The sequence below is a fragment of the Pungitius pungitius genome, chromosome 14 (genome assembly GCF_949316345.1).
Source record: "Pungitius pungitius chromosome 14, fPunPun2.1, whole genome shotgun sequence".
Taxonomy (NCBI): Eukaryota; Metazoa; Chordata; class Actinopteri; order Perciformes; family Gasterosteidae; genus Pungitius; species Pungitius pungitius.
The window spans coordinates 2749729-2774969 of NC_084913.1; the positions used below are offsets into that span (position 1 = coordinate 2749729).

At 49.8% G+C, this 25241-nt stretch overlaps 1 protein-coding gene across 1 annotated transcript; it reads right to left on the bottom strand.

Moving 5' to 3' along the window:
• Positions 1-37: 37 nt before the first annotated feature.
• On the bottom strand, positions 38-22251 carry slc4a11 (solute carrier family 4 member 11). The gene is made up of 17 exons (XM_062557394.1): positions 22159-22251; positions 21874-22030; positions 19025-19109; positions 18469-18592; positions 16337-16546; positions 12885-12969; positions 12210-12335; positions 11573-11686; positions 10960-11092; positions 10389-10462; positions 8899-9145; positions 8512-8618; positions 6607-6772; positions 5547-5720; positions 4077-4272; positions 3107-3276; positions 38-2586 (listed from the first exon to the last, which is right to left on the bottom strand). The coding sequence occupies exons 1-17, from the start codon at positions 22249-22251 to the stop codon at positions 2520-2522; spliced, it is 2328 nt and encodes a 775-aa protein (XP_062413378.1). The 3' UTR covers positions 38-2519.
• Positions 22252-25241: the final 2990 nt, after the last annotated feature.

A 25241-nucleotide genomic window follows, 5' to 3' on the forward strand; every position in this document is an offset into this window, starting at 1 on the left:
CCCCCCCCCAATGAACACAAGCTCACACACATTTACATCACTACTACTTTTTATTTGGCAAACAGCTTGAGATAGTCTCTCTTTTTCAGTGTACAGTATATATATATACATACTATAATAAATCAACACATTCTGTTTTATAACCATTTTTTTCTAATTTTTTACATATTACAGCTTACAAATATAGCTGATCTTTTTGACAAAAATTACAGATTCTGTTTGACACCTAAATTATTATTATGCTATATAAAAATCCACACCTTACATTCATGATTAGAAAAAGTAGGCTATATGAAACCAGGAAAGAAAAAAGAAACACCACAGTACGCAATTTTCAAACAAATTCAATTACAAGGGGAGGAAAGGGAGGGAGGGGGGGGGGGGAGGGACTCATGTCTTTCACTCTGAACCCAATGTTAAATCCTCTGAGAGAAGTTATTCCAAAAGATCATCAGCACAGAGAAGATAGGGAGGAACAGCACTGTCACAGAAGAAGAAGGGTGGTTAGATCTCTGCACTCGGGTTGGAAACCAACACCTCGCCGTGGATTAGAACGGACACGTGATAAAAACTAAACTCTGCGAACTGCACATATCACTTCACACCTTCACCGCCTCGCTCCCCTCTCTCCACCGGTAAGCCTCCATCCGGGGGATTATGCAAACGCCGCTATCTCGGCGGGAGACATCTGCTCAAATTGGACATCTTCCTCACATCTGCATGAGACGGAGTCGGGGGAAGCTGCCGTTTAGAGAGAGTGAGTCATGCAGCCGGCAGCGAGGGGAAAACTTCCTCTCTTTTTTTTTATTGTGCCGTAATTGAATCAGCACAGAGTGGGGGTCTTTCTTTCTTTATTTTTTTATACCGTGAGGATGGACCGACAAGATCGTCTCTCAAAAATGCAGCTAGGCGTGTCTTCGCCGTCGCTGGGAAACCCGGATTTTTATACACAGTATTGCTGAATATCGAGCGTTGCATCTGGGTTGGTGGAGAAGTGACCGTCTTGAGCGGCTGCCTGCGCGCGCGCGCGCGTGCGTGCGTGTTGTGCAGCAAACGCGTCCATCGGGCGTCACGTGGTATCAAAAAAGCCAAGACGAGTCATGCTGCAAGCAAAAGCAGCGCTCGCTTGGAAACTGAACTTTTTTTTTGGTCTTTTTTTTGTATTAGATAACAAGATAATCTTTCCAGACATGTGGATTATTACATGACAACGTTTGCAAGCATTAATCTAATCATAACATCTAAATAGAAAACAAGAGCAGATTATTCTAAAACTCATCTCTGAGCACATGTTCACAAAAAAATAAAGGAATTTTGTTGAATCCAAAGCTCACAGATATATATATATATATTTAAATGTATTTCTGTTTTTTCGTTTACGTTTACCTGACTTTCGTCTTCACTAGCAATGCACCAGAACGTGTTGGACTTGGACGTGAAGCTGGAAGGAACGTGGTTGATGAGACGAGACGCTCAGGATACAGGAATCAGTAACCGTGGGATGTGGAGCAGCTTACTGCACACAAAACGCTCCTTCTACGTACAGGTGAAACTAAATAAATATTATATTTGAATTCAACCTAGAATATTTTGTATAGTTCCATAATATACTCTTAATATATTTCATAATTTGATACAGATTTCACTATATGTTTTGGTTTGTGCTGTCGTTCTAAATAATTACATACATACCTGTGGAATGTCTTTTAAAGTTATTTCGTCTGAGAGCTTAAATTTCACCTTAAAAATGAGGTTTTTCTAAGAGCCGGCAGGAAGCTACATGAAAGACAGATTAGTGATGTGACACAAAGACGCGCGCACGCACGCACACACACGCACACACACACACACACGCACACACACACGCACACACACACACACACGCGCTCCTCTTTCCGCCTTCATGGACGCTGACACTGGTTGGACTGACTTAGGGACTAAATATTATGTGTCCTTCACAGAAAAAAAGGGAATCACAGCTAAAAGGTGAAGGAATGCAAAGGTCTTCAACACTGCACAATGACACGGTTACAAAGAGGTACAGGTTTACGCGGCGGAGGCCTGAATGCAGAATTCCTGCCCGTTAACTCCTCTGCGGAAATGATGACGCAACGTGGGTGCAAAGTGTCAAAGAGAAGCACCCGAAGCACTGGTCTTTAGCTTTAACACACGGAGGGACTCGCTGGAAGATGCTACTATATGTAAATGTAAAGGTGTGTGTGTGTGGGGGGGTCATGGGTGTGAAACGAGGAGTTCTGGACGGGTAGTTTTTTTTCTTTTTTGCGGTCTGTCCACGTTTACATGACACACGCCTCTCACCTCTTTCTCACATTTACAGTGCTTCACCTGCAAGAAAGTTCTAATCAGATACAAAAATCAAAACAGTCAGTTGATCCCCTTTTTTGCTTCCGTACGGTTTTGCATTGAAAAATATTTCTCTTTTTTTTCTTCTTCTCCTCCTCTCTTTATCTAAATTCCAGACGTCTATTTGCAGATCCAGAACGCGTCTCCCTCTGCAGCTACATGTGTTGGGCGTCCATTATGTCCAAGTACTTGGCCTCAATGATGTGAGGAAGCACGTTGTTCCTAAACACAGAGCAGACAGAATCCACGTCAGGCATCGAGCGCCAAACACAACCCACAGACCCTCGCCGGGTCAGACCTCATCACATCAGGCTCGCCACTTCCTCCTCGGCTGAAAGCCGCCTACTGTGTGTGGACTTCCCTGGAGGCTCTTCAGTCACTCTTTGAAGATGCTAATCGCGTCACGCTAACCGCGTGTGGCTATCAGCTGAATCTCTGCGAGTTGGGTTATTTGTTACTTGCACAGAAAGGGGCCGGTTTTACACCGAATGTCTGTGCGTTTAAGTAGGTGCAGTCTCTTATTGTCATGCGCCACACGGAGACGGCAGAATTACTCTGTGAATTCACAAATAGCACAAATACATAATGCAGGGCTGAGCAGATGACCTGCAGCACACGACGTTTCCATCCGCCTGAAACGTGTCAAACCTCCTTATTCAACGAGAACATGTAATTGTATGAAATTAAAACGAAAACTACAGCTTTGTTCCCAAGCACCGGAGAAGATGGCGGGCGGTCGTACCTGATCGGAATGAGCATGACCATGAGCAGAGGGAAGATCATCTTCATGTAGGGTATCGGGTACATGCCGAACGTGCAGAGTATCAGCAGCTGCATCATCTGCAGGAAGGTGAAGAAGTGGATCTTCCTCTGGGGCACTTTGCGGATGTAGTGGGTGGGCGGGTAAGACGTCTGCAGGGGGGGGGGGGGGGGGGCGAGAGGATCGGAGGGGGTGCGATTAGGAACATAATCCACCCGGAGGTTCTTGTCCTCGGGGCTCGGAGCGGACTGAGGGACGTGGACGGCCCACGCAACCGCTTTACATCATGAACAACTTTGAGCTTTGTTGTCTCACGGACTCTATTTATAGCGCCAGGGGTCTCCTGTGTCAGTGTGCGAGGTGGTGGGGGGGGGAGACAAGTCGCTGGTATTATTTTTAAAACCGGCACTCGATGAGTAAAAATACACCAAGAAAAACAAACTGGTCTCCTGCGAACCGATCGGCTGTCAGAAAGGAAGCTGTTGATCAATCAGAAAGTCCCACGCGTCTGAGCCAATGGAGGGTCGGGTTTCTATGGACAGTTACCTCTCGCTGCCATTTGGAGGCGCCACTGTCCCCCCCACCCCCCCCAGGAGGAAGATTAAAGCGGACACACCGGGGGGAGAGTCGCGACTAAGAGTTGGTTTTAGATTTCAATCCATCTGATTGACCGGGCTGTATATATATATATATATATATATATATATATATATATATATAAAGGATCATCATCAGCTGGTTGAGCCGTCTTAACTCACCACCCCGCGCTTTCCAGAGTGGATTAAAATTAACACAAAAATTAAAATGTGCATGTATAATGGGCCTCAGGTCGGGTCGCCCCCCCCCCCCCCCCCCCCGGCGGCCGGCACCGAGTCAAACGTTTGATCTGCAGAGCATTGGACATATGGTCACACACACACACACACACACACACACACACACGGTTTCTCACCTGCTCCTTGAGGAGGAGAGCCATGCGGTCGCACATCTGGTTCCCGTCGATGGAGGTGAGGGCGATGTAGAGGAAGAGGCCGTACAGGACGGGTTTGGGGATCCACTGCAGCGGGAGAGGAAGCAGCAGCACCGACACGCCGATGAAGATGTTGGCGGTGAGAGACGTCAGCCGGGTCTCCTTCACCTGGACGATGCTGAGGAGACGCACACACACACACACACACACACACACAAATGTTCTAACTGGAGCGCACACAATGGTTTTGTACAATGCAGCAGACAACGTTTCTATTCCAGGGTTTTCTTATCAGGGTCCTCGCACATTTTTTATTTGAGACATTCTCAGTTTTGCAGGATATACCAAATATACGATTCTTATTTTGGACCGTGAGGGACAAAGCTCAGTATTAGGGACATGTCCCCGGCCTTTGTTTTTTTTTTGTGTGAGCCTCAATAAAGAGACGGACCCATCAGGAGTTTTTAATGACGACATGTAAAAGTCTTCCCTTGTTGGAGTGAGACGGAAACGTCCGTCCTGACAAGCGCGAAGCTGCAGAAGCCCACAGAGGGGTCAGGAGACAATGCGGTGAGGTCGCAGGATAATTAAAGGTCTTCGTGACGATTCGTTTTTCGAAAACCTCTCTTCTCGAAAAACAATCTAAGAAGCAAAAAGTGCCTCTCAAAGCGCTTTTGAGGCGGATGAACATCGGAACATCTGGACGTGAGATCTTAAGAATGCAGATCCAACTTGTGTCTCGTTTTCCTTTAGTTTGTATTCTTTCTGATTTATTTGTTAAAATCCCATCTGAAGGAACAGCCTTGGAAACTTTCTCCAAACTTTCTTTGGAGCGAGTGGTTTGAGCTTCTTTCACGGCTGAAACGTTTTTTTTTTCTTCAGTATTTTCTCAACATAACGAAACCTTACTTTAAGCGGTTATTGTACGTCTCCTGCTTCATTCACTTTTCATTTTAGAGCAAGTTGCCCTTGGAACGTGCTACATAGTAAGAGGACTCACTTGTGTAAAATGTCACCACGTTAAAAAGTTTCGCCACTCTTGCAAATGTTCGTGGAAAATTGCAAATATAAATTCCGGGGCATACTTCCAGAGACTGAATTGTAAATTCTTCTACAATCAATACCTGTGATTAGATCTCCTGCTCATATGGACGATTGCCCTCTTTATCACCCTCGACTGCTTCAGGAAATCCTGCACAAATGCGCCGGCTGTAACCTTGCACGCCGCCGCGTGGCCGCAATGACGAGCTTAATCCTCCCGTCCCTTTAAAAGCTGCTCCACCTCCTCCACCCGGAGGGAACGGGGTTAGTTACACGCCAACCACGCAATCAAGAGCCGCACCCTGCAGCACAAAATCACCAGTCGCCCCGTTGCAGGGGGGAGGGAGGGGGGGGGCGACCTTTAGTCGGGCGTCTGATTGGCGGCGGCGAAAGGGGGGGGGGGGGACTCACGTCTCGTAGAGGTGGCCACCCTCCACGCGCTGCTCCACGAAGGCCAGCTGGCGCACGTGGAGGGTGGAGTGCGGGAAGGCGGCGTGCATCCAGGGCAGCCCCATCACCGACATCAGAATGTTGATGAGCCCCGAGAGCATGAGGTCCCAGTGGTACGCCGTGCCCTTCAGCAGCCTGGGGAGGGACAGGGACACCAGCGTTAGCACGCGCACCAGGGCCCCGGCGCCCTCCGGGGGGGGGGGGGGTAACGCCACCCCCGTGAACCCGTCCCGCATGTTCTCACTCGCCCCCCCCCGAATCGATACGTCATCAAACGGCGCCGCGGTAACCTTCATGGTGCCGTGAATCTCACTCTGCGGCTCGAGTGTCCACAGAAATGATGATGATATTGATGAGGAACTATGGAGTGTCCTGCTGCCGTAACCGAAAAACACTCAAAGAGCCATCAAAAGAACGCTGAAGATAAAAGAATCAAAGAGGAAACAGAAATAGAAAAGTCTCATTTCTATTGTTAGTGAGTGTCCATGGAAGGCGGAGTGTTGTTTAAAGACATATTTATACACATAGTTTATAGTTGTGTGAATTAAAACGATGACAGTTTTGAGCGGATGGAGGCTGTCTGAAGTCAAACTTTTCTTTTGGGTACAGCAGCCTTCTTCTTGCCTTCCAGTCCTCGTTTTGGAAAAGACATTTAGACCCAATTAATTTCCACCCAACACATGTAGATGATAAGGGCTGAAATTCCATCATTATGGATTTTCCCTGTTGGGCCCGTTGATGGCTGAGGCTTCACAAGTCGTCTCTCCGATGCAAATTTAGAGGAATCGCCAAGGCTTCTTCAAAGGATGCGACAATCTGACTCAGTTCACTTCCCCCCCCCCCCCCCCCCCCACCTAACAGATCGGGCAAAGATCCGGTTCCAGCCGAACCCCGAAGGTCCCTGGTGGCTTTTCGAGGGAGGTCCGTGTGAAGTCAGTCGATGCACCAGAATCGCTCCCCCCCCCCCCCCCCCCCCCACGTGCACCGAGGATCTGGTCGCATCGAGCCGCGCTTTGGGTACCTGTTCTCCGGCGCGTTGGTCAGCGAGACCACGATGTTCTGGTCGATGAAGATGAGGAGCGCCAGGAGGAAGCCGAGGCCCATGGCGCTGACGACGTTCATGGCCGACAGCCGCTCGAACGGCGCCACCCTGAAGACGGGCCGGTCGTGGACTTTAAAGACGGGAACTGTCCGCAGAAGAAGAGAGAGACAAGGGAGTGAATCTTCTGAAACAAAGCGAGGCATCAGGCTCGTCCCCGACGGGGCCAAATGACGCCTCCGACTCCCATTCAGAGGGCATTGTCCTTTTCAAAGGGGTCCTTGGACCTCTCTGCTTAATATTGGAATATAAATAGTCTCTATGGTACCCAAGGGTCCGCCCTTTACAAACTGTATTATAATGCCATGCAGAATGAATGAATGTGTTATATTTTCCGCCTATTTTAAAATGGTGTATTTGAATATTTCTGCACAACAGTCTTTATGGAAAGGGGAGATGATGCTGGTGGATCCAACGAGCCGAATTCTATTCATATGTGATGCGGCTTAGAAACATCATGAGACCACTTAAAACGTATCAAATGACACCTCGAGAATAACCTCATCCTCTGGAAACGGGAGGCATTTTGGATCGATGTTGCACATTCCTGAGTGGAATAAAACGACGATGACGACGATCTACACCCATGACCACCATGGGCCTCTGTGGGTCTCCACGGGTTAATTGATAGTGAAAATAATCCTTCAGCCCTAATTACACCCACGAGACTCTGTCAGATAACTGTAGTTCAGGACCTGCTTGATTACTTCTCCATTAAAACAAGAGTCATCAACATCCCTTTTAAAAAGAGGGATCTGCTAGCAGCTCACATTCCACCTTCACCAACAGAACCGTCTTCACACAGAGGAGCTGGACTTTTTCCAAATATCGGATGTCTCATTCGGCCCCTCAAATGCTGCTGAATTAAGTGCGGCTGGTTAAATTCAAGAAGTAACGACAATACAACAATGGGCCTATTATCTTATGACTCATTGTCTCCTGGGGGTGAAGGAACAGAAAATTGCCCGGTCACTTAAATTTGAATTCACTTGAGGGTTTGGTCTCCGTTTCTCACCCCCCCCCCCCCCCCCTCAGGAGAACAGCTGCTGCCTTGGCAACCATGAATGGAGCCTTCGAAGTCGAAGTGATGCGACACAATAGAGGGTGAAAACGCAGAGAGCATCCAACGCCTTTCTGGCGCGAGCCTTGATTAAGGAACATAAAAACAAGGGAATGAACGGGGAGTAAACAAGCTCCCAACGAGCCCCCCCAGCGGGTCGGAGCCCCCCCCCCCCCAGCGGGTCTGAGTCCCCCGAGGTGCGAATGCAGCGGCGCGCTGGGACTGAGAGACTTGCTTTGTACAAACATCTTCCCCCTCTCTCTCTCTCTCTCTCTCTCTCTCTCTCTGTGGCTGATCAAAGGTTCTGAGCTTTCTTGTAAGTGGGTTAGAACAACACCTTCAGACACTGGACCACGGGCCTGTTTCGCAATCAACCCACTTCATGAAAGTTGAAATCAATTCTAAAACACAAGTTCCCCTCGTGTTCGTCCTGGTTAACGGCCCAGAATCACAGCTGATGGTCACACGGCACGTGGCGTAGACGAGGTGTTGGTTTATTTTATTTAGTTCAGTTGGTTGTGATCTGCAGACTTTTAAAGAACAAGAGCGCATCCCTCAATGCTTCTTTCTTCAAGGTCAAGGGCACCGCAGAGGTCCAGCAATTTATTCTTTATGTAGTTTTACACGACGGCAGCAAAATATCTAATGCGTTCACAGAATGAATTAAAAAACATCTGACTCACAGAAATCTTAAAATCGTATGATGATTTGAATGATTTGAACCTGAAGGCTGTCAGAATGTGAAGAAGCAACAAAAAGATACTGACGCTCGATGTCGCTGAAGACGTAGGAGCCGATGAAGGAGAAGAGGAGCACCGAGATCGGCAGGGCGCAGTCCGACAGCACCTCCCTCACTTTGGCATGCAGGAACGGACTGAAGGGGGGAAGGGAGGGGGTATGGGGGGGGGGCAGATGATAGAGGAATAGAATAGAATAGAATTACCGTAGACGGGACAAGGACAATGGCTGCAATCCTGACACTGCCTAAGTACCTCGGCCCGCCTGTTGCTTACACAATTCAATCCAGCTCTGAGGTTGATTTGATTATCGGGGGGTGGGGGGCGCAATCAGAAGAAGAATATTGATGCTTATTAAATCACAGGCCCGGGACATCGGTTAGAGCCTCGTCTGGAAACGTCCCGGCGCTCACGTACCTCCTCTTGAACTGGTAGAGGGTGTAGCCCATCCACAAGGTCCCGAGCATCAGCAGCAGGCACAGGACGGGCCTCTCGCGGGTGCACTGGATGACGGACGCCGGCAGGGCGCTGGCGGCGAACGCGGCCGCCGCCTCCTGGCTCCCGTTCGCCCTGAGCAGGTCGGCGGTGGCGGTGGCGGCGGCGGCGGGGAAGGCCCCCGCGCTGCTGTTGGCCAGCGTCGGCGCCTGGTAGTACCTGTAGAAGACTGAGGTCAGACGGGGGGGGGGAGTCAAGCCGGGAATAGAAGCAGCACGCCAGTAAGAGTCAACGTGTGTGAGAAATGTGCAAACGTGGCACAAAGCCTTTGTTTAGGTCTCCTGTGCTTTCTGCCTTCAGCCGCGTGAGACGATGAACAAAGGTGAGACGTGTGAGACGGAGAGAGACGGAGGGCGGGGGGGGACGACCCTCTTGGGGGGGGGGGGGGGGGGGGGGGAGACGAAGCTCCGCTGAAACCTCAAGTGGAAAATCATCATGTTGATCGATGTATCAGCACCCTTAAACAAAGTCTTTAGCTTTTCTCCTTCTCCTTCATTCAAGTGTTGAAGACAGTTTGAAGAGCTTCCCAAAGAGCTCCACAAATAAAGCATCTGAATTTACAGTCGGTCCAAGTGAAGCTAGATGTTGAAATAGTCTTTAATCCTGATTCTGACATGTTTGCACGCTTTGATTCGGTTTAAAATGAATCTGCGGTTCACACCAAAACAAACTGTTCAAACTTCAAAAACCCAAATCAACCAAATCGAACGCTGTCTTTGTAAGACTTGCTCTTCTCAAAAGTCTTCTTTGACCTCTTCAGCAAACCTCCGCTTTAAAGCCTCCACGAACGGCAGCATGCCGCCTCGTGTGCGAGGGCGCCACGCGAGCAGAAGCAAACTTCCCATCATGCCTCTGGCCTCTCCATCACAGCGAAGGCCCGCCCAGTTAAATATTTTTTGGATGCAAAGTGTCAACAAAGCGGCGCGGGTTAATGTTATGGTAATGGCGTGCGAGCTCGCAGCGTATTTTACCAAAAATGGTTTCTGGAAATTGAACGACTGCAGCCGGCAATCTGCGAGAGAAACGGGACGACGTCGCGCTGGAAATAAACGACATTCTGCCCTCGTCATCTCGGTTTTTTTAGGGGGGTGAATTCATTTGTGTGAAATATTTATGGTATGCTAAGATGAGGTGCGTTGAAGGGGGGGGGGGGGGGGGTAGATCAGATTTTTCTAGAATACGGCTTGTTCTCCAGTGAGGACAGATTTAAAAAAAAAAAAAATGCTTCTTCTGAAAAGCAGAAAAGAAGCTACATGGCCGTTTTTTAATCAAATAGCCGGGGATCCGTTTAAAGGTCTCATGACGACGTGTCCACAGATGAGATGACGGCCGATAGTAATAATGAGTGAGCCGGACCCTGAGAGCACAGCTTGAACACGTTTTGGGACACGAGGACGAGACGGGTTTCTCACTTTTGAAAGTTCCTTTCACTGCGTCCACCACGAACGCGATGGAGATGAAGAGCGCGATGACCTCCTCGGTGGACCTGCAGGAACACATGGAAGCACACGCTAGGTCGTTATAGAATAAAAGAAAACAAAAGTACATTTCTAATTCCCTTTGTACAACTGTATTTAAAAATGTATTTATCTTGGTGTTGGGTACAACATGTAAAAAGTAGGTTTAGAATAAGTTAAGTAATAAATTGTTAAACAATATGAAACATTTTGCTATTTTCAGGAAAATATGCTTTTTAATCTGAAGACTTTGGATGAATGAAGCTGAATTAAACCATAACACCTGAATAAAAGTACACAATAGCTATAAATAAATGACGGTTCAATGCCGTCAGCAAACAGAACAAAATATCTGGGCGACGTTTCACCACCAATCAGTTCATCCTGGAGTTTGAGCCCAACATGAAGGAATCACCTCCAGATATCATTCAGCTATATTTATATGTGGTTGGAAAGATCCAAAGACCCCGAATGCCACGCGCAATGTTCCTCCTCGTTTCCTCCTCCAAACGAGCGTGAGAAGTACCTCTTGAAGAGCTTCATGAGCAGGCTGACGTTGAAGATGCCTGCGAGGATGAGGAAGAGGCAGTTCCACAAGCCGATGCAGGCGTAGAAGGCCGGGAAGTCCAGGTTGTAGTCGTCGCAGATCCCTCGAATCACTGAGAATCATTCGAAGAAACGCAATCAAGAGGCTCGAGAAACGAGCTGATGCTGCTTTAATCCATCACGATAAAAAGCACACGCCAGGTCAATGAGGAGCAGCTTTATCCCCGGAAAAATACACGTGCAGTAAAAGAGGAGAAGAGGAGAAAAGGAGCATTTCATTCCGCCAAAAGAGGACAAAAGGAGTTGCAACAGATTTGTTGAAAACACAACAGTTTAGTTGTAATCTCAAACACATTTGCGCGCAGACGAGCTGCAGCTTAACAAACCGGCGGGTTGTGGTGCACAGACGGGCTGCTGGGAACTTTAACCCCCCCCCCCCCCCCCCCCGAGGAGGCGCTCAGCGGCCCGTTTAGAGAGAGCAACACAGAACTCAACCGCTCCGGTATTAAAATTACTAAGCCGTCTGCGCGGCGCCGAGGGCCCTAAACGCGGCGCCGAGGGCCCCTGAACGCAGCGCGGCGCCGAGGGCCTACCGCTGATGAAGATGGCGAGGGGAGCGGTGGTCAGAGGGATGACGAGCGGCGAGCCGGCGAACAGCGAGTAGATGACGCCGCCGATGCTCTGGCCGATGATGGTCTTCCGGACATCTAGACAGAGAGGACACACACACACACACACACACACACACACACACACACAGGAAGAAGCTACTAATCAGTTCGTCTGGCAGGCGGAACAGAAGTTAATCAGACGCTCTAATCGGCGAGAGAGGAAAAAAAAATAATCCAGTCTGATCATTTGTTTTCTTTTTTGGACGATTGAGCGGCTAAAAAGAAAGAAGAAAAAAAAGCTCTATCGCAAGGAAGCTTTTTCAGATTTTATGTAGCAATTATGAAACAGAATCAAATATTTTAAAATATTTCTACTAATCTTCTTGTTTTAATGACAAAAAAGACACAATAAACGTACTTTGTGTGTGGAGTGCAGTTTAAACAGAAGGAAGCAAGTAACGTTAAATACAAGCAACCCTGCGCTTAAAATTCTTCTTCTGTGGTAATCAGCACTCAATTCTCTATGGAGAAAGTATCAGCCAATCGGATGCTCCGTGGAGCTTTTCTCTTCGCTTGCGACATAAAGAAATGGGAAAACGGCGGCGCGCTGCTCACGCACCTATCTCGCCGCGCGTGCTCTCGTCGTTGAGGGAGCCGAACGCGATGGCGGGCAGGAGGATGGCGATGTAGAGGAAGATGGCCGTGGTCATGTACTTCAGCAGCGTCTTGTTACTGCCGACGATACCTGAGGGGGGTTGGAGGGGGGGGGGAGACGAACACAAACATGTGAGCCCCTGAAGGCTAAGGTCACCTCCTAAACCCACGAGTCCTTTGGTTGGTCGCGTTGGAAGACCTTCCCTCGTCATAAAGATGGGTCGCTCGTTTTTTGGAATCAAAGCCTCTAATTGGCCTCTAATCAGATCAAATGGAGTGGAATGTCTTTGTAAACAATCAATGAGTTAATTGATACGGTTTAATGAGGCACTTTGAAACAACGTCAGGGCCGACGTTTACTCCTCTCGTTTGGGAAAATACCCGAAGTCGAGCAGAGTCATCGCAGAACCACTTCCACACATTCAGGACTCTGAAACACTGAGGGGGGGGGGGGGGGCATACGGGAGCATCGACACATTGCAGGGAGCGAGACAAACCCTCGCTGAGACACAGATGGAGAACAGATGTGTCCGAGGCAAAGGGTGACAGACGGACGGTGGAGCAGGCGGCGACCCCCCCCACCACACCCGGGGGGGCTTAATAAGGGAGATGATTCACTTTCACCATAAGCCCGGCCTACCATCCGTGAAGTCGGACGGGTAGAACGGCAGCCGGCGGCGAAAGTCCTCGTAAATCCCCCGGCCGGCCTTCAGGAAGTCTTTGCACTGCGGAGAGGAGGGAGGAGACGAGGTTAGACCGGAGGGGACAGCGCCCCCTGCAGGGGGGGGGGGGGGGGCAGAGTGTCTCGTACACCACCTGCAGGCTCGGTGGGGCCACGGCGAGTGGCTTTTCTATTCTTCTTTGTGTGTGTGTTTGACATTTCAGCAACAAAATACAAAGAATTATATGATGTTCAACATGAATTTGATTGAGTTCTTTTGCACGTTTGTCGTTGTTTAGAAAGGGAAATAAACAACGCTTTAGTTGTGTGTAAAGGTGAAGAAATGAAATGAGTAGTTAGAGACCACATCGATTGAGGTTGAAGTTGGTATCTGATGAAGGAGTTGGATCCACTGGGGGAATTACCCGTCACTTTCATCGTTCTTACACTTTGCTCTCAGGCATTTTGCTTTATTTATTATGGCGACCTCCAAAAAACCTGCAAGAGCACAGTGTGCCTGAAGGCTGCGTCCAGCTCATAAACTCCGCTGTGCAGCGCCACGCAGCGGGATCAGAAATGACCCACTTGGTGATTCAGCTAAGACACTGGTGATTTCAAAGGGGGGGGGGGGCTTTCTAAAAAGCTAATGTGAATCAAATTCAAAGACTGCGTCTCCACGGAGACGAGCGTTCGGGGTCCAGATGTTGAGGAGTAGCTGCATGGTTCTAAACGGGCTTATTAAGCAAATTAAACAATGACTCAACGTTTCATTTTATTGTTGAATATAGAATTAGGAAATCAAACGGGACACGAGGGTGTGTGTGTGTGTGTGTGTGTGTGTTTTGATGTCTTACTTTTAGGCAGAAGACATTAGAAAGATGTTAGAATTTTGTTTAGAAGCGTTACATTTTTTTATCTTAAATGTTAACATTAGAATATTGTTTATTAGTTTTAAATTTGTTCAAATTGATGTGATTTCTATGGAATAGTAGGGATGAATCTAATATATTTGCATGTCTAGGTGGGGGAAGGAGAAGCCAGCAGGAGGCCTGCAGACAGATATAAGGAGGCGCCAAGCAGGCGGAGGGTTGAACAGATACGGAACGACAGAAGAGTCGTCGTGACACTGAGGATTGCAGGTTTAGAACACGATAGTGTAGAGACACCAGCTGTGGGACAGAGGTCTCGTGTGTGTGTGTGAGACAGGACGGGGGGACAGCGAGACCAGACTAAGCCAGTTAGTCCAGCATCAACACAGCAGATAGTGGGAGAACATCAGGATAACAAGCTGCGTAGTCAGAGTGAGGGAGGCAGAATAGAGTCAACACAGCAGATAAGGGGGGGGGGGGGTAGTGAAGGACGAGGAGGACAATAGTGAGACAACAACAACAACAGGTGGAGAGTTACGTAGTGAGGATTGAACTCAATCCAATGTGTTGTATCGTTGCACTCGTGTCATTCCTCGGTTTTATTTGAGTGTCGTTGCTCCAGTGAATCTTAATCCAGTTGTGTTCTGTGTTACTGAAAGTCCCCGTGAGGACGCGTGGGTCCTCATCACCAGTCAGAGTCCCCCTGAGGACGCGTGGGTCCTCATCACCAGTCAGGGTCCACATGAGGACGCGTGGGTCCTCATCACCAGTCAGAGTCCCCGGGAGGACGCGTGGGTCCTCATCACCAGTCAGAGTCCCCGTGAGGACGCGTGGGTCCTCATCACCAGTCAGAGTCCCCGTGAGGACGCGTGGGTCCTCATCACCAGTCAGAGTCCCCGTGAGGACGCGTGGGTCCTCATCACCAGTCAGAGTCCCCGTGAGGACGCGTGGGTCCTCATCACCAGTCAGAGTCCCCGTGAGGACGCGTGGGTCCTCATCACCAGTCAGAGTCCCCGTGAGGACGCGTGGGTCCTCATCACCAGTCAGAGTCCCCGTGAGGACGCGTGGGTCCTCATCACCAGTCAGAGTCCCCGTGAGGACGCGTGGGTCCTCATCACCAGTCAGAGTCCCCGTGAGGACGCGTGGGTCCTCATCACCAGTCAGAGTCCCCGTGAGGACCCGTGGGTCCTCATCACCAGTCAGAGTCCCCGTGAGGACCCGTGGGTCCTCATCACCAGTCAGAGTCCCCGTGAGGACCCGTGGGTCCTCATCACCAGTCAGAGTCCCCGTGAGGACGCGTGGGTCCTCATCACCAGTCAGAGTCCCCGTGAGGACCCGTGGGTCCTCATCACCAGTCAGAGTCCCCGTGAGGACCCGTGGGTCCTCATCACCAGTCAGAGTCCCCGTGAGGACGCGTGGGTCCTCATCACCAGTCAGAGTCCCCGTGAGGACGCGTGGGTCCTCATCACCAGTCAGAGTCCCCGTGAGGACCCGTGGGTCCTCATCACCAGTCAGAGTCCCCGTGAGGACGCGTGGGTCCTCATCACCAGTCAGATTGGTAGAGAATAATTAGAAAATAGATACAACTAAAACTACGAATAAATTAATCCAAAACAACGTCACGGTCAACAAGCTGAAAGCAAAAGGACGTCTCTGCTTCGCTCTGAGAGCCCTGTTCATCCCTTCAAGTCCTCCTGTCTGTGTGTGGGGGGGGGGGGAGGTGGGAGGGGGCCTTGATGACCAGCATTTGGCTGAGATTTGATAAACAAAGTCTTGGAGAGGAATTACTGTCCACCTGTTGGCGGCTCGTTGTGAGGAGTCGACGTGAAACAACTCAACAACGATTTGGCCTCGTTTCTGTAAAGGAGAGGAAGGGGTGGGGGGGGGGGCAGGAGGTTTCCGGAGGTGGAGAAAGTGGTCTTTCTTTTTCATTTCCTCTCCTGTTTCCTCTTGATTTCACCCGTCCCCCCCACACACACACACACACAAGCCTCTCTCTTCCGCTGAGTGCCGCTGAGCCTTTGAAGCCTCGCGATGAACACCTCGCAAAAATCCTCCCCCCATGAAAAGAAGAAGAAAAAAACACAAGGGGAGCCCTGGCCTGTCAACGGCAGCATTAGGAGGACATGTTGGTCCGTGGCATTGAGCCCTGTGTGTGTGTGTGTGTGTGTGTGTGTGTGTGTGTGCGTGTGTAGCTAAGGAGTGGAGCAGCTCTGACGGGCCTGTGAGAGACGTGAGGTCATTTGCCCACTGAGGAGGCAGCAGTTGATGCTGATTGATCGGGGGGGAGAGAAAAAGATCAAGGAGTCAAGGCAGCTGAGCAAGGAGGGAGTAGGGGGGGGGGGGGGGTCGGGGGAGTCAGTCAGTAGCTCTAAAGCTCACTCTGTCGGCCAACAATGTCACCGGCCCTTTGGCGGGCTTGGCCCTAGGGGGCCGCCGTAGGGCTTGGCGGTCAAGCGTCCGTTGTGACGAGGGACCTGAGCGCCGATGGAACAAGTGCATGAGCTATGACTCAAGTTGGGTAACGTTGCACAAAACACACAAACACACACGCTTGCCCACCTGCAGCGGCTTGTGGCTGCGGGGGTCTGTCTCCTCCTTCCCCAGGACCGTGGGCGGCTGGTTGGTGGCCCTCAGCTGGTGCATCTGGAACACCAGCGCCTCCTTGAACTCCACCTGCGTCTTGGTCTCCAGCAGCTTCTGCCTGAAGGAGATGTCGGAGAAGAGGGTGGCGAACGTCCTGCCCAGCTCCATCGCTGTCTTGGTGCTTTTCTGTGAGAGAGGGAGACGGAACGTGAGTGGGGGGGGGGGGTGCATTAACCGAATAGAAGAACAAAGATATCGTACCAGATCAAAATACACCTCTCTCTCTCTAATGCACAACTGAAGATAGAAATCTGCTCCGCTGTGAAGGAGCATGTACACATTACTACTTGAGAGGTGGCAGGTTTGGAGATGGGTGTTATGGGGGGGTGGGGGGGGGGGCTTTTGTCCATAATCCCACATCTGTCACAAGTCAGAGAGTGGTGGTAATAATGTCCTGGGAGGCTCTGGGACATGGTGCCAGGGAAGCCTCGTAAGCCAGGTGGTGTTGATACCAACATAGCCGGGCTCAGTGCGTACAGCGGCAGCTGCAGCAAACAGAACAGTTTAAGCCTTTAAGCTTTCTCACGTCGGTAACTGAATTTGAGAGAAAGGATCTGGAATAATCAAAAAGGCTCTATTTCCGAGCGATGGACCTTTAGTCAGACTATCGGTTTAGGAGGCGTCTTCTGTAAGACTGTGTGCTCTGAGATGAATGCTAACTTCAGCATCATGCGCGGAACCACAGTGTTTTCCCTCTGTGCAACAACAACAAAAATAAAAACATCTCAGGGAAAGAAGAGTGTCTGGTTTTCACCTTTGACTTATGTATTTATTAAAAAATAAAGAAAAGGTGAGGCGGCTTAACCGGGTCGTTGAAGCAGCTTTTCTGATCCAAGGCCGGGTCTTGGTGGTAAAAGGCTTAGCGGGGTATGCCCCCCCCCACCGGAGGCGCTCCCAGGTCAGACGACATACATAATCCCTCCACTGGGGCTCTGGATCGACCGGATCTACCTACGGATTGTATTTACCTGGGAAACCTCTGACTGGAGGTCTCAATAAGGCGTCCAGCTTGTGCAAACAGAATCACGTCATCTGCAAAGAGACGCGATTCTGAGACCCCCAAACCGGGGGGTCTCCTCCCACTGAATCCGCCCAGGAGACTGAGACTGATTGGGAGAAAGTGGACCTAAAGGAACCGTCGGTAGGACTCGTCCTTCGGGTTGGAAGGTCACTCGTTTTGATTACCCCTGGGTGCCGTGTGGCAGTAGAGACCGCACAACGAGTCACGCGGTGTTGTCAACTTCAAACGCCGTCCGACAGCCGGAAGGGGGGGGGGGGGGGATGCATTGGGCTCATTGGGCAGCGCCGCTGATGGCCTGAGCCACAGTTGGAGGGTTGGGTCGGAGGCTTTAAAGGCTTTGAGGGATGACCAAGACGCAGCGTGAAGAAATTCCCTTTTATCTTCCGGTCTGCGGATTGGAGGTTTCCATCAGGAGAGGAGAGGTCCGGGCGATCAGTGAAGTGCGTCTGTGCATGTACTCGCGTGCGCTGCTGAGAGCTCGAGGCGGAGGAGGAAAGAAGGGTTGAGTGGCTTGATGGGAGGCAGAAAGAGTTCATGTTTTGATGGGGGAGAAGGGTCCGTGTGGCACCAAGGTTCAGCCAACGGGACACGAGAGCTTCGCATTGAATTCGGTTCAACAGGCATTTGGCTGCCTGGCAGCACTTCAGCTATTTGAGTCAATTGGAATGTAAAAATTGCTCAATTACGACTAATTAGTTTAATTAATGTTGCATGTAATCAGAAGGCAGTTCGGGTTTTCTTCTCAGTTGTCCTTTTCGGCCACTTCGGGGTAAAATCTAATACTGCTGAACTAATTATACGTTTCCTTTATTTTTTTTCTCCAAAGTAGCTGAAAGCAGAGCGGAGGATCAACTGCTCACATTGTTCCGATGCTGAGTTGGACTTCAAAGCAAACGCATTTCGGCAAATATGAGAGAAAGATTGGCAGCACATTACAAGCGATTAATTAAAAAATAAATCCCACACATGTTTTGTTTTTTTGTGTGTGCGGGGGGGGGGGGGGAGGGGGGGGAGTGGGGGCAGTTACCATTTTGAGTGGAGCCAGGATCAGGATGACGTAGCGGACCTCGCAGCAGTTCTCCCCCCAGTTCTGTGGCCTCTCCAGGCGGGAGATGCACACGTGACGCCTCTGGAGATACTTCACGTTGCATCTGGAGCGGAGGAGGTTTTATAAATGTCAACGCCTGACCTCACCAGCAGTGCCCTTCATTTCCATATATTAACCTCTCCCTCCCTCCCCCCCCCCCCCCCCCCACGCCCCCTCTCACGCCACAGGTAGACAGTAATGAAATGCAGATGCACTCACTCACAAATTCCTGCAGTTGAAAAAAGCTTAGAAATAACAATAAAAACAATAATGAAACATAGTTAAATCCCATTCACCCTTTGTAGCTGTCAAATTAAAACAATTTCCCATAATCAAATCTTTACCAGTTCTTTGAGATGCTACTACGTGTTATTTTCTAATAATTAAATAAAACAATCCTATTAACACAATTGTTGATGAATGAGTCTGTCGATGACAAATGGACTAATTGTTCATATGAACACACACGAGCACACATACGCACACTGTGACTTACAGGATGCACAGCCAGGACTGCTGGTACTGGATCCCGGTGGAGGCGGTGGCGGTGACCCCCTGGATGGTCTCTGACAGCAGGTGGACTGGAGGGCAAAGGTCACGGGTCAAACACAGGTACGCTGAGACGGACCTTAGGTCCGCTTTGAGACATTTATGCATCTGGGACTATTTAAAAAAATGGAACCTGCCTCTTAAAATGTTCAACAGAGGTCTGGAGCCTTGTCTGTTTGTGTGTGTGTGTGTGTGTGTGTGTGTGTGTGTCTGCGTCTCAATAGGATGAGGTACTTTATGTTTACATCAGACATGGAGGGAGGAATCTCCCTCCCCATTTGAACAATTTGTGTTTTGGGGGGAGGGGGGGGGTTATTCTACGGCAGGGATTTCGCCCGCGCAGCAGCAGCTTGGAACGTTGTCTCCCGCTCATCGGCACGGCGAGACTTACGGGGCGCAAAATGTCGAACCATCATTTCCATATCGTTGTAATTTACCCCGCCGGCGGCGTCGCCCCTTTCTCTCCTGTCTGTCCTTCCCTCCGTCACTCTCCCTTTCTCTCTCTGCCAATGCCGTCTCATCAATAAAGTATCCTCCATCCATGCCAGAAAATGATGGGCGTCGCCATGACAACAGTATCACAGTGCTCAAGAAGTGAGGAAGGGGAAGGGAGAATCAGAGAGAGGAGAGGCTGAGGGAAATGAGAGAGAGAGAGAGAACAAGGGGGAGGAGACGTGCAGAGAGGGAAACAGAGAGAGAGGAGCAAAGGAAGACCGAGGGAATGGGGGGGGGGGGGAAACAAAATTGTACAAAAACAGGGAACGTGACAAACAAGAAGGAAAAGCAGATAAAAAGCCGAGCGGGAGGGAGAGACACCAGGGAGGGACACAGAAGTAAAGGAGATGGGGTTCAATTAAGAGCAGAAAGCCTGACAGCCAAGCAACAAAATAAAAAAAAAAACATCCAATTTCTCACTGACAGCAGGTAAGAGAGGAGAGGAGAGGAGAGACAGACGCAATCAGACCAAAGAAAGACTCCGAGGTGGGAACGAAGGCGGAGAGAGAAGTGAAGATCAGCCCTGTCGAAACGATCGTCAGAACCAACATGGCCGAAACCACCGCAGAGAAGCTAACGCTGCTAGCATTGGGCTTACAGCCGTGTTTCTTCTGCAGTGCACACAAAAACGTGCATGAGATGAGCGCCTTGACTGGAAAACGTGTGCAAAATCGATCAGTTCGATAGTTTAACAACTAAAATATCTCCATGATGAAAGCGTGTGCACTGAAGGGTTTCACATCTGCTGTTGTTGTTGCATCCTGCGTCACGACGTCTATAAACACTCAACATCTCCTGGGTGAGAGGTCACCTCTCCCCCCCCCCCCCCCGCCACCCCCGCACACTGGCTGCTGAGCAGAACTGATTGAGTCTTTACTTCAACCTCCGGCACCCCAATCTCCTCGGTGAACCCCCCCCCCCCCCACCCCCCCACGTGGGACGCCTTCCATCAGCCTGCCGAGGCGAGCCGACCCGCTTCGGATGTTAAGTGGAGATGAGGCGTGCGTTGCCGAGGCGATCAGGTGGGAGACTAATTAAGACGTGCGCGTTTGTTACTTGTCAGATATATGGAGATTTCTGCAGCGTTTCGTAAGCTTTTGCAACGCAAACGCCGGCGTTCCCACACACACACACACACGCACACGCACACACACACACAGAGAAAAAGGGGTAAAAGAAAAAGGGAAATCACAAATGCTCACACGCTGCATATCAAATGTGACAAACTTCAATGGAAAGTGATGAAACATAGGAGGAAGGCGAGGCTGGATGGCTGGATTGGCCCCTTTGATCTGTCCTGAATTCTTTTAGCTGCATTATTCACACGTTTCGGTCGGAATGGGGGGGGGGGGGGGGCGAAGACAGATTGCAATTTCTGCAAATCATGCGGGGATAATCCAGTCCGTCACAAACAAGAAAGAGGCGAATGAATCAATGCGCTCTGAGACCAGTCATGTAAATGTTCTTTTGGCTGCCAGTCGTAAAGTGAAAAAAAAAAAAAACACACACAGATCGACGGCGCCTGAAGGGGGGGGGGGGGGCGTCGTACATTTGGCCCCTAGGTGACCTAAATAAAGCAAACCGATCTTATTCGGCTTGAAGATGCACCGTGATCGCAACCATCAACACACACACACACACACACACACGTACAAACACACACACAGGTACGCACAAAGGGAAATGATTGCTTTGCTTCAAAGCGTGCACTTTGAAGAAGGTGATTAAATACAGAAAGGATCCGTACAGCAGATGAAACACTCTCTGCATATGAGGAAACCCATGCAGCACACGTGTGATGTCACAGGGCAACGAGGGAGGGGGAAGGGGGGGGGGGCACCAGGACTGGGTCAATGAGGAAAACCTTGTTATTTAGAAAGCTCGTCAATTCTAATCCTCCAGTCACTCGCACGAAAAGAACACATTTCATTAAAGGGAAATGAACCAGCGCCCTACATGGGAAAACAATATCGAAGTGAAGTGCTGCGTACACAACCAGCAATTTTCAGATGCGGGACGGCGGGGGGGGGGGGGGGGGGGGGTTCTCTTTGCACGCCGCCACCACCCTCTGCTCCGCCATCTCAGAAAGGAGAAGAAACGCTGCATCGGTATCTGTGTCTGCAACCGTTTGATGACTCAATGGATTGACCCAGTCCAGAGTGTGAGGGGGGGGGGGGGCAACACAAGCAGCACGCTGATGATGGTGGTGGTGGGGGGGGGGGGGGGGGGGGGATTGGTACAGAAGCACGCCACTGAGCGCAGCCGCTGCTGGACATTTTTCATCCAATTAGCACAGCTTACCGTCGTCAAAGAAAACGAAACTTTGAGACTTGTCTGCAGGGGGAGAAGGAGAAAAAAAACCAAGAGCAGAGAGGTCACCTTTTTCCTTCCTGGTCAGACACAAACAGGCCAAAGACAAAGACACGCTGTGGTTAACCCGCCCCGCACATAAATATCTCTGCTATCATTTCCTGCCCTCCTTTTTACCTCATGCATATTAAATATCATGTTCCTGAGAAAATCCCTCAATGTCGGGCTCCGTCGGGCTCTGGGATCTCATCTTGATTACCGCCTACAGGCTATTACCAAAAATCGGATGTTATCGGCGATAGCGGTGACGTGTCCAGTGTGGTGTGAGATGTCGATGAAGGAGATCGAGGTGAGAGGAGAGAATGACATGTGCGGCCACCGTTATTATTCCCCCTTAAGAGCCCGAATTAATGGCTTCCATTTAGTATTCCGATCATTCCCGCAGAACGTTGCAGAGGGATTTGCGCCGTCGGGCTGCGGGAGAGACGTGATTCCAACAGAGAAGGCACAGTCGGTTCCATTCAGAAAAACACTGCAGCCTTCCTGTTAAAGCCGCTGAGTGGCGTGCACTGCGTGCACTGTGCAGGTCGCATGTACCTGCAGGAAAGGTGCTGGTTACAACCCGGCGTCGAGAAGCCTCTGTCATTATTGTAATTGGCTTTTAGCTCATCTGGTGTCCCGCTGGTTTGAGGAATAAAAAGCAAGAAGCAGCGCCAGCGGGATCGATGGAAGGCGACGGGGAAATTTGGGGAGAAAAGAAGGTCAAACCGCGTCGAGGGCGCGGGGGGGGAGAAGAGAAAACACGACGACATCTTTCCAGAGACATCAACAGGTTCTGAACACCTAAAATATAAAAGGACAGAGTGTTATTGCTGTTAATGGGTAGAGAAGTTTTTAGAGAAGTGGCTGAAGCATCATAAGCATTATCGATGCATTGCATCAACTGTGTGTCTGCCTCCAAATCCCAAGACAAAAGTGACCCCTCCCCCCTCCCGCCACCCCAAAAGAAGAAGCGAGCCCAAGTTGGCTCCTCTGCAGGACTAATTATCTCCGTGGGCTTTTCATCTTTTCTCATTTGTGTAACAGGGAGCTGTAATCCGGCCCCTCTTCATCCGGCTCGCCGACCGCCGACCGCCGATACGCCAGAAATGAAAACCTGAAGAGATGTGCGCCGCCCGATAACATACTTCTGTGCGATGTGAATGTATTCCCCCACCAAGAGCCTTTGTTCCCCCCCCCCCCCACACACACACACCCCTCAGCACTGACACTGAGTGTTTCACGAGTCAATGTTCTCCATTTTGATTCATGGATCCTCCACTCGGAGTGAAGGGGTTTCATCGCAAAAAAAAACCCTGCATGGGAGGATTTCAAGAGCAGAAGCACGTCTTTTAGAAGCCTTTTTTTAAAATCACACAATTAAAAGAATTGTACTGATAGAATAAGAGACCTCCATTGTGACATTGTGTCATATTTGGCTCATTCTGTAAATATCCCCATTATTATCGGTAGATTTTATTTAAAAGCTGCCTGTTTCAAACTGCAACCCTTTGCTGCATAGTAGTGGAATTGTTACATCATCCTCTGTGCACTTAATTATCCACTAATTCTCTATTCCCCCGTTTGCTGCAGCTAACGCATTTCCCCAGAGTGACAACTCCGCTCTCTGCACAAACCCTGACCTTGTTTTGTGAGTTAATTAATGACTTTGATAAGCGTGGATGGACCGACACCACTTTTACAAGACCGGTACAAGTTCTTACGTTGAAGATACTTGCTGATAGCGAGTGCTGCATAGACCAACTAAATAAGGCGAAGGGTTGTTTGTTTCCTTTAGCCTCTTTACTTGAGTCAGGTGGCGACTCGTCTTTTGTCTTTAGCGGTGGGAAACGTCTTCTTCTATTCGGTAAATGAAGATCCGTTATGAGTCAAACGGACCATAAAGTGCTTTAGGCGGGGGCTGCGTTGATTGACAGGTCGCTACCATAGCCTAAATGTGCTCATGTGTGTCACAAAAGAGCCAAGATGGCAACGGCCGTAATCCAAGATGGCGGCGGACGAATTGGGCAAATGGAGCTCACAAAGAACCTGTAACAGAATTATTTTCCTGTATTTTTCTCTGTCGCTAAATTGAATTTTTGGAACGCAGTGAAACCCCTGAGTGCTCCCATTGATCCCCAGACGGCGCAGGAAGTCTCTTCCTTTTGTCCCGACAGCCACAAAGGCGACAGAGACGGACGCTCTCCTGCCGCCTGTGAGTGGCGTGTTGTGGGGGGTGGGGGGGGGGGTGGGGGTAGGCGGTCGAGTCGCTGCTAAGTGAGTGATCGATGACAGAAGTCAATTATCACCTCGCCGATCCGCCACATCTCCGCCGCCCACCTCTGACCGACCATCACGGCGCCGCTGTTGGCTGCCCACGCCCTCACAGCCCCCCCCCCCCCCCCCCCCCCCCCACCCCCTCCAGCCTCCCCTCCCATCCTCCCGTGTTCATCTTCCAGCCTTCGACATCTAACAGGCCAAATTAGGATTCTCTTCAAGTTTGCGCGACGTTAGCTGGAAAAAGAAATGATTACTTTTGCCAACGCGGCGTCGGGGGGAGAGCGAGGCTTCGACAATGGCGGATCTCTGCTGCTCCGATGAGCCGAGGAGCATCGCCTCGGCCCGAGAGGCTCTGCTACTCAGCCAAAAGGAGCGGATCATGGGATCCGGATCATACACTTAACCAACAGACATCACCATAATACAACGTGAACAAACCCCTCTGTAAGAAGCTTCAGAATAGAGATGGAACAGGAAGGTTTGGTGGCTGCAGGAATGTAATGTAAATGTAATGTAATGCAATGTAATGCAATGTAATGTAATGTTATGTAATGCAATGTAATGTAATGTAATGTGATGGAGGAGCTGGACACTACAAGGCCAATATAAAATGTTATGGATGGGTACTAACATTAAGACTGTCTGAAATGTTATTTCTAAATATGAAAATGACCCTTCAGTTAAGAGGAGAATGGTATACATATAAATACACAAAGTAGTAGATTACACATCTAATTTGTATTTTTTTTCCCCTGTATTCTCAAAAAGCAGAAAACATCTAAACAATTCAATCCATTTACCAGAGCAGAAATACCCTATTTACCATAATGGAAATGGAAATGGAAAATACACAGAATTGGCCTCAAAATATCTCAACTACATCTTCTAAACGGAAATAAATGTTCTGAATGGACTCGGAGGAACACGACTGGATGCTCAGACGGTTCTCCTGGGAAACCTTTGAGGTCTGCACGTGTTTCGGCACGAGCCGCCTCTATTTGTGTCCTGAGAAGCTGGAGGAGGAGGAGGGGGGTGGGGGT